Genomic DNA, 9,961 nt, shown 5'->3' with positions numbered 1-9,961 from the left:
GCTTTACCAAAAAAGAAAAACCAAAAGCCAAAACCAAGCAACAAAACTCATGATATTTGAAGTAAGTTTATGATTTCGTGTTGGACCACATATATTCATAGCTACCCTTGACTGCATGCATATGTTCTGGGCTGCATGCAGGTGCTCTGGGCTGCATGCAGGTGTCCTGGGCTGTACACATGTAGGTGTCCTGGGCTGCAGGTGTTCTGGGCTGCAGGTGTTCTGGGCTGCAGATGTTCTGGGCTGCAGGTGTCCTGGGCTTCATGCAGGTGTCCTGGGCTGCATACAGGTTATATGGGCTGCATGTAGGTATGGTGGCACATTGTAATCACAGCACTTGGGACATAAAGGTAGTAGGGCCAGAAGTTCCAGGTCATCCTTGGTTTCATAGTAAGTTGGAGGCCAGCCTGGGCTACCTGATACCTTATCTCAATAAAGGAGGAGGAGGAGGAGGAGGAGAAAGAGAGGCAGCAGATCTCTTATGTTCTCAACTCTCCAAAACAAATCAGAGTTTAATGATGATTATTTCCCCTCATTTCCCCAGAGGTGTATTAATGGATTCAGGATATATGACAAGGAAGAAAACTTTTTAAACTCAAACGAAAAGAAGACACTTTCTGACAAGAGTTTAAAACATGAAGAGGCTATATTCTGGACCAAGGGTGAGATCCTTGGGAGAGGAGCCTATGGCACAGTAAGTCAGCCTTGAACCCTGAGATCCTAGGATTCTTCACCTGTCCTGACCTCTCTTCCCTACTGTCTGTACTTAGAACATTTGCAGATGGAAGTCACAGAGGAAACCCAAAGTTGCTTTAGGGGTAGGATGTTTCTTGTTTTATGCATTTGGAAGGCGTGGAGGTGGTTTGATGTTGGCACAAGTGGTTTTAGAGACTTAACCATTTCCTCAAGATCTGCTGTCTTCCAGGCCCCCCTGGGCTCCTGCTCTCAGGCAGTGACCCATTGCACTCTATCCTCTCCTCACTCCCAGCTCATGCCCTGTAGTAGCCACCTTTCTCATCACTTCCATACCTGACAAGCAACTTACAGAAACAATGGTTTATTCTGGCTCACAGTTTGAGGTCACACAGTCCATCCTGGTGGGAAGGCCTGGGAGCAGGAGTGTGAGGCAGCTGCTCACACAGCATCCAGAGTCAGGAAGAAGAGAGATGAGCGCTCATACGTAGCTCACTTTCTTGTTTTCACTCAGTCCAGGCCCCTGGCTCATGGAATGGTGCTGCCCTCAGTTAACTTAATTTAGAGACTCTCTCACATGCCCAGATGTGTGTGTCTCCTAGATGGATCTAGATTCTGTCAAGTTGACAGTCAATATTAACCATCATCCTGAGCCATGGAGGATGGGGGCGATCTTGCCCACCAGAAGCTCAAAATAGCACTGGAATCCAGGGTGCTTTCTACTCAGGGGCAATCTCAAATGCTGTTCTTTGTGTCCTGTGAATTGCATAAGTGACCCCCCTAAAGTTTGGTGGTCTAAAGAGTATTTGAATAGACAGGTGAAGAAAAGACTGCACTCAGGAGGCAGAAACAAGAGGATCTCGGTAAGGTCTAGTCCAGCCTGGTCTACAGAGGTAGTTCCAGGACAGCCAGGGCTACACAGAGAAAGACTGTCTTAAAAAACAAAGAATAACGACAACAAAGACTGGCCTTGAGACAGACCGGAGCCTCTAAGACTTAAGGAGTCTCTTGGGGAAAGCCAGAAGAAGGTAAGACAAAACAAAAACTTGGTGCACATTACAGGGTGATTGGTGGCTCTGCCTCCTCTTTCTGGAGAACTTTAGGTCTGAGTTGGCCCCGAGGAGCTTTCCCAGACCGGCATCTGATATTCTCTTCAGAGAAATGTGTGAGGCAAATGTTGTGTCAGTTTTACAGATAAGAAAAAGTGCGGCGCAAGCCTTTAATCCTAGCACTCAGGGAGACAGAGGCAGGCAGATCCCTGTGAGTTTGAGGCCAGCCTGGTCTACAAAGTGAGTCTAGGACAGCCAAGAGTGTTATACAAAGAAACCCTGTCTTGAAAAACAAAACAAAACAAAAAAGAAAAGAAAAAAACCAGGAAAAGGAATAGGGAGCTAGAGGAATGGCTCAGTTCATAAAGCACCTGTTCTGCAACCATGAGGACCTGAGTTTGATCCTTACCTCCTCTATAGAGACTAGGTGCTGTAGCATGCACCTGAAATCTCAGCACAAGGGACAAAAAGATAGGAGGGTCCCCAGGGCTCAGAGGCTTAGCTAGTTGGAGAGCTCTAGGTTTAAAGAGAGACTCTGTCTCAAAGAAGGAGCAACAACTGAGAAAGAAATCCAATGTCCATCTCTGGCTTCCATGTGCACATGGCTACACACATACATTTTACGTCTGCTGGGTGCAGTGATATGGGAGATGAAGGCAGAAGGATTGGGAGCTCAGGGTTATCTTCAGCTGCAAAGTAATTTGGGGGCATCCTGAGCTACATGAGATGGGGTCTTTACAAACAAACAAACAAACAAACAAACAAACAAGAGAAGGGCTGGAGAGATGGCTTATCAGTTAAAAGCACTCCCTGCTTTTCTAGGGACTTGAGCTCCCTTCCTTGCACCTATCCACACGGGGCAGCTTATAACCACCTATAAGTACAGCTCTCTGTGATCCAACACCCTCTTCTGGCCAGACACATACAAGGAGATACACCTAAATAACATACATACGTAATTACATAAATAAAAGTAAAATTAATTTCAGACAGGGTAGCCCTGGCTGACCTGGCACTGTATAGACCAGTCTGTCCTGGAACTGACAGAGACCTCCCTATTACTGCCTTCCATGTGCTGAGATAAAGTCGTGTGCCAAGATGCCCAACTTAAACAAAACAAACAAACAAGAACGAGAAGCAAGGGGGAAAAACCATACAACTTAACGAAAAATACATGGTGGCTGGGGGAATGATGAAGCCAGAGTTTGTGTTGATAAAATCATGTGACAATAATTCAATTACGTTATCTATTCATCATGATTGTTCATCGCCATCTAGGCTCCCGTGAATGCAAGAGTTTGCGTAACTACGTGTCATTCAGTTGGGGATGGACTGATTTAGAGGACAAAAGGTGTTTGGGAAGTGGAGGAGAGACACTTTTGTTTTTTGTTTGTTTGTTTGTTTTTCTTTTCAAGACAGTGTTTCTCTGTGTTAGCCTTGGCTGTCCTGGACTTGCTTTGTAGACCAGGCTGGCCTCAAACACATAACGATCTGCCTGGGATTAAAGGTGTGCGCCACCGCTTTTGAACATGTTATTCTACCCTAAAATTAACAGTATGTATCGGCTTGTTTGTAGGTTTACTGCGGGCTTACTAGCCTAGGGCAGCTAATAGCTGTAAAGCAGGTGGCCCTGGATACTTCTGATAAGTTGGCTACTGAGAAGGAGTACCGGAAACTGCAGGAGGAAGTGGATTTGCTGAAGGCACTGAAGCATGTAAACATAGTGGCTTATATAGGGACATGCTTGGAGGAAGACACCGTGAGCATCTTCATGGAATTTGTCCCCGGCGGCTCCATCTCTAGTATTATAAACCGTTTCGGGCCACTGCCCGAGACGGTGTTCTGTAAATACACAAGGCAGATTCTGCAAGGCGTTGCTTATCTCCATGAGAACTGTGTCGTCCACCGAGATATCAAGGGAAACAACATCATGCTCATGCCAACTGGCGTAATAAAGCTGATCGACTTCGGCTGTGCCAAGCGTTTGGCCTGGGCAGGCTTCAATGGTACCCACAGTGACATGCTGAAGTCCATGCGTGGAACTCCATACTGGATGGCCCCTGAGGTCATCAATGAGTCTGGCTATGGAAGGAAATCGGATATATGGAGCATTGGCTGCACCGTGTTTGAGATGGCTACAGGGAAGCCTCCTCTGGCGTCCATGGATAGGATGGCAGCCATGTTTTACATTGGAGCCCACAGAGGCCTAATGCCTCCTCTACCTGACCGATTCTCAGAACCTGCTGCAGACTTTGTGCGCTTGTGCCTGACCAGGTAAGAACATCGAAGAAGGAGAAGATGCCCAGAGACCCGAAGCAGCTATTTCCTTTATGATGTATGGCCCATTCAAAGGGCTGTGTCAGGAGCTGGAGATGCAGCTAAGCAGACAGAGTGTTTGCCCTGGTCAGTCTCCAGCACAGCATAAACAGGGCATGCTGGATGCCTGTAGCCTCAGCGCTCAGGAGTTCAAGGTCACCATGGGATACAAGAAATCCTGTCTCAACAAACAGATACATCCAAATAGTATAAATCCCCACTCTTTTTTGTTGTTGTTGTTTGTAGGGTTTTTTTTTTTTTTTTTTTTTTTTTTCTGAAACAGGGTTTCTCTGTGTAGCCTTGGTTGTCCTAGACTCGCTTTGTAGACCAGGCTGGCCTCGAACTCACAGTGATCCACCTGCCTCTGCCTCCCGAGTGCTCTGTGTATGTGTGTGTGTGTGTGTGTGTGTGTGTGTGTGTGTGTGTTGCACATGTAGAGATGCTGGAGGAGACTAGAAGAGGGCATCAGATTTCCTAGCATTGGAGTTACAGGTGGTTGTGACCCACCCAACATGGGTACTGGGAACTGAAGCATAGTCCTTTTTCAAAAGCAATTATTTTTCCTTCCTTCCTTCCTTCCTTCCTTCCTTCCTTCCTTCCTTCCTTCCTTCCTTCCTTCCTTCCTTCCCTTTTTGGTTTTTCAAGACAGGGTTTCTCTGTGTATGTACCCTCGGCTCTCCAGGAATCACTCTGTAGACCAGGCTGGCCTCAAACTCACAGAGATCTGCCTGCCTCTGCCTCCCAAATGCTAGGATAAAAGGCGTGCGCCACCACTGCCCTACTTGTGTCTCCATCTTCAGTCTGCATCCAAGTCAAGGAGGTCTTGGTAGTGGTCACATGACTGTGTTCTGCTTCTAACCTGTTTTCTCCCTTAGGGACCAGCACGAGAGACCTACTGCTCTCCAGCTCCTGACGCACTCTTTCCTGAAGAGAAGCCAGTAAACACACAGCAACGCCCCACTCCAGACTCCCACCACCCTGCTTTGCAGTGGGAAATGATGGCTAAGGGACCTGCTCTATTTAGCCAGATCCTGCAGCACTATTGGAAAGTTTTAGTTACATACTGACCTTAAATTTCAGGCCTGACTGTCTTATGTGCATGAGAAGAAAAATTTCAAAATATTAAAAAAGAAATACCAAAAGCCCCATTCCAGTGTTTACAGCTTTGATTGCCCAAGATCTCTATTTTATATACTTCTATTAATTTTTTAAAAGTTTTTTGAGATAGGGTTTCTCTGTGTAGCCTTGGCTGTCCTGGACTCACTTTATAGACCAGACTGGCCTCGAACTTACAGCGATCTGCCTGCCTCTGCCTCCCAAGACTTCTATTAAGTTTTTTGAGACAGAGTCTCACTACATGGCCCTGGCTGTTCTGGAACTATGTAGACCAGGCTGGCCTCGAACTCACAGAGATCTACCTGCCTTTCTATCTCAGAGTGTTGGGATTAAAGATGTGCACTACCACGTCCAGCTTAGTTTAATAGTTTAAAATAAATTGCACACATATTTTGCCTGATGATATAGTTGTTTCTTTGTGTGTGTGCTTATTTGTGTGCACATGTGTAAATCAGAGGTTGACATCTGGCATCTTCCTCTGTTGTCCACTTTACTTTTTTTTTTTAAGATTTATTTATTTATTATTATGTACACAGTGCTCTGCCTTCATGTACACCTGCACACAGAAGAGGGCATTAGATAACATTATAGACGGTTGTGAACCACCATGTGGTTGCTGGGGATTGAACTCAGGACCTTTGGAAGACCAGGTGGTGCTCTTAACCACTGAGCCATCTCTCCAGCCCCCACTTTACTTTTTGAGACAGAGTCTCTTCACTGAACCTGGAGCTCACCCATTGGCTAAGCTGGCTGGCCAGCAAGCCCCAGGGACCCTCCTGTCTCCATCTTTCTAGTGATTTTCTTAAAAAAAAAAAAAAAAGATTTCTTTTATGTGTGTCTGAGTGTGTATATATGCATACCATGTGAGTGCAGGTGTCCATAGAAGCCAAGTGACATCAGATGCCTCGAAACTGGAGTCCCAGGTAGTTTGAGCCATGTGACTGATGTGGGTGCCCGGAACTACACCCAGATCCTTTGCAAGAGCAGCTATGTGCTGAGCCACCCCTCCAGGTCCTCCCCAGTGATTTTCAGCACAGGTGTCAGGGACTGAATTCAGGTCCTCAAGCTTGTGCACCGAGATCTTTAAGCATGGAGTTATCTCCTCAGCCAAGCATGGCTTAACTCTTGCAAAAAAAAAAAAAAAAAAAAAGTCTAGATGAAGTGGGGAGGGGAGGGTGAGAAACCCCAGGGATTGCTAACTGTGAAGGTGTAACTAACCACCTGGCAGAAATGTGTGTATGTGTGTGTGTGTGTGTGTGTGTGTGTGTGTGTGTGCTGTGTGTGTGTGTGTGTGCTGAATCTCACGATAACCTTAGAATCCAGGACTCCTGGACACAAAACAAGAGGAGCTGCAGACCGTGTATTCTTTCTGCCCCTGAAAGCAGAAGTCTTCACGCAGCTGGGTAGCTGGCTACAGAGCTTCACTGCTCAGCCTGCCTGGTTTCCAGAGTTCTAGTTTTGTTTTTTGTTTTTTTTGTTTTTTGTTTTTTAATGTAACTTTTAGGCTCGAGAGATGGCTCAGAACTAAAAAGCACTTTTACATAGGTAAAAAAATCAGTGTTAAAAAAACTCCCACCAAATTTTCTTCTGCTTGTTTTGTTGAGACAGGGCTTCTCTTGTGTAGCCCTGGCTGTCCTAACTAGGAACTTGCTCTGTGGACCAGGCTGGCCTTGAACTCAAGAGCTTTACCTGTCTCTGCCTCCTGAGAGCTGGGATTAAAGGCTGTACCACCACCACACAGCTTGTATTTTTGCTAATACACTTTCCTTGATGCTTTCTCACTGTTTCTTTGAAGATGCTCCCCTGCCCTCTGCCCCCTCTGTACTGGCTAGATTTATGTCAATCTGATACAAACTAGAATCACCTGAGAAGGAATCTCAACTGAGAAAATGCCTCAAGACTGGTCTGTAGGCCAGTCTGTAATGTATTTTCTTAGTGACGGACGTGGGAGGGTCCCTCCGATTGTGGGTGGTGCCACCCCAGGAGTGGTGGTCCAAGGTGCTATAAGAAAGCAGGCTGAGCAAGGAAGATAGCAGAGTTTCTCTACAGCCTGTGCATCAACTGCCTCCAGCTTCCTGCCCTCCTTGTGTTCCTGACTTCCCTCAGTGAAGGACTGTGACACAGCAATATAAGCAGAAACAAACCCCTTCTTCTTAAGTTGCTGTTGTCACGGTGTTTTATGACAGCAGTAGAGACTCTTGTGATGACAGCTGCTTGCCCACCCACACCCAACTGTAAAGGCATGACTTTCTCTCTCCCAGTCTCCCTCCTCCCAGTAGCTGCTGAGGTCTACTGTTTCCCTGCCCGGCTGGTTCTCTTTCTAATGGTCTTAGATTGTTTAAAAAAAAAAAATGCTCAAATACTTTAACAATTTAAGGTGTGGTCATAAACTTTAGGCTGCTTTCCCGATGGTTTCCTAGTCACCTGATTTGACATGTTCCTTCAGTGAGTCAGTTCACAATTGCAGGGAGAAGTAGCTGAGCTGGGGGGACAGTCAGCACAGCACGTAAGCTTGTTACAGGTCTTTTGGTTGCTTTGCTTGACGTCATCTCCACTGCGGTTATTCCACTATTGGCTTTTTTTTGGGGGGGGGGGGTTTCTCTGTGTGGCCCTGGCTGTCCTGGAACTTGCTCTGTTGACCATACTGGCCTCAAACTTAGGAGAGAGCCACCTGCCTCTGCCTCCCACATGCATGTGTCACTACCGCCTGACTCAAGTCTTTTCATTTCTAAACACCGTGAAAAGTTGTCAAGATTATAAGCCCTTTTACATTTGTAGGCTATTTTTGATGTTTTGTCTACTAAACTTTACAACTATTGCTTAAAAAACTGTATTTTCAGTTGGTGTGGTGATGCATTTCTTTAATCCCAGTACTTGGGAGGTAGAGGCAGGCGGATCACTGTGAGTTCGAGGCCAGCCTGGTCTACAAAGTGAGTCCAGGACAGCCAAGGCTACACAGAGAAACCCTGTCTCAAAAAAACAAAAACAAACAAACCAAACAATAAAACAGTAATTTTTTAAAAGTTGAATTTCCAGAACTCATTTGAATCTGGAAGTTTGAATTTTGCAGTAACTAATTAGTTCTGTTCAAGCCTGTTAAAACGTTGGGGAACGGGTGGGGTGCAAGACATGTTTTCATTGCTAAAGACTACAGCAAAATGAATTGGCTAATAAGTATACCCCACATCTGTTGATGTAGAATACTGGACAGTTTCAGATAAAAAACCCTCAGTAGCGTTTGGTAGGGCTGGGGAAAAGGCTCCAATGGGCAAGGTGCTTGCTGTACAAACATGAAGAATTTGGATAGACAGCACCCAGATAAAAAAACCAGGCAAGGTGGCATGCATTCTCACCCCTGTGCTGAAACACAGCAAGATGGCATGCACTCTCACCCCCGAGCTGAGGCAGGGCAAGGTGGCATGGACTCTCAACCCCTGTGCTGAGGCAGGGCAAGGTGGCATGGACTCTCAACCCCTGTGCTGAGGCAGGGCAACAGGGATCGTAGGGGATCACTGACGGGCCGGTCAGTACAACCAATGACTGAGCTCTGAGCTCGGTGAGGTTGTCTCAAATTATACAGCAGCTAGCAATGACTAAGGTACCGAATGCCACATATATAGGCACAGGTGCGCATGCATGTGCGCCCACACACACCCATTTCAAGGCTACACAACTAATATGTAGGAATAAGATTTCTACCCAGTCTTATAAAAGTTGGAACTCTGGCCCCCTCATACCTTCTTCCACGGATTCAGTTTTGAAATAGTATCAATTATATTCTGTATCCTTTAATGGTGTGAAAAGCTGTCCATTCCCCAGTTAACAATGTCTTCCCTCCTTGGCCTTTGCCCTTTTCACCAGACCCAACTGTTGCCATTTTCAGACAATCATACAAAAAGACCCTTACTTCATTATTGAGTTTTTTCAGGACAGCATTTCTCTGTAGCTCTGGCCGATGTCAAACTCAACGTATTCACCTGCCTCTGCCTCTTGAGTGCTGGGACTACATATCTGGTAGTATGTTTAATTTTGTCAACTCTGTGGCCAAGATCAAATAAAGACCATTAACTCTCAGGCATTTTTCTATGGGGCTGCAGGTAGCTATGCAGATAGGGCAAATTTGGCTGATATCCTGCAGTTGCCATCTGCCTGATTTTTTTTTTTTAAAGATGTACTTATTATGTATACAATGTTCTGTCTGCATGTGTGCCTGTCAGCCAGAAGAGGGCACCAGATCTCATTATAGAGGGTTATGAGTTGCTGGGAATTGAACTCAGGATCTCTGGAAGAACAGCCAGTGCTCTTAACCACTGAGCCATCTCTCCAGCCCCATTTGCCTGACTTTTGACACAAGGTGCCTCACTGGTCTGGGACTCACTAAACAGGCTAGACTAGCTGGTCGGTGATACTCCCCAGCACTGAGATTTCTGACACAGACAATGGGCCCAGTGCAATTAAAAAATATTATCATTGTATGCTTATGTGTGCATGTCCATGCTAAAGAGTACATGTAGAGGTTAGAAGAAATGAATTTAAGTTTTGATTTCTTGTTTTTTCAAGATAGGGTTTTTCTGTGTTAGCCTTGCCTGTCCTGGACTCGCTTTATAGACCAAGCTGGCCTCAAAATCACAGTAATCCACCTGCCTCTGCCTCCCAAATTCTGAGATTAAAGGCATGCACCACTACGCCACCTTTAAAAAAAAAAAAAAAATATATATATATATATATATATATATATATATATATATATATATTTTTTTTTTAATGTAAAGGAGTGCTCTATCTGC

The 9,961-nt window shown here is 45.5% G+C and overlaps 1 protein-coding gene across 1 annotated transcript in view; it reads left to right on the top strand.

Moving 5' to 3' along the window:
- Map3k19 (mitogen-activated protein kinase kinase kinase 19) overlaps window positions 1-5,632 on the top strand; it is a 34,717-nt gene extending 29,085 nt beyond the window's left edge. The window contains exons 11-13 of the mRNA XM_051147301.1: window positions 545-694; window positions 3,319-4,016; window positions 4,934-5,632. Of these exons, the coding sequence (XP_051003258.1) occupies window positions 545-694; window positions 3,319-4,016; window positions 4,934-5,000 (915 nt within the window). The 3' untranslated portion in view covers window positions 5,001-5,632. The remainder of the gene's footprint in view (window positions 1-544; window positions 695-3,318; window positions 4,017-4,933) is intronic.
- Window positions 5,633-9,961: the final 4,329 nt, after the last annotated feature.

The sequence above is a fragment of the Acomys russatus genome, chromosome 6 (assembly GCF_903995435.1).
Source record: "Acomys russatus chromosome 6, mAcoRus1.1, whole genome shotgun sequence".
NCBI classification, from domain to species: domain Eukaryota; kingdom Metazoa; phylum Chordata; class Mammalia; order Rodentia; family Muridae; genus Acomys; species Acomys russatus.
Note: the sequence above shows the minus strand (reverse complement) of the source record. Positions and strands in the feature narration are given on the sequence as shown.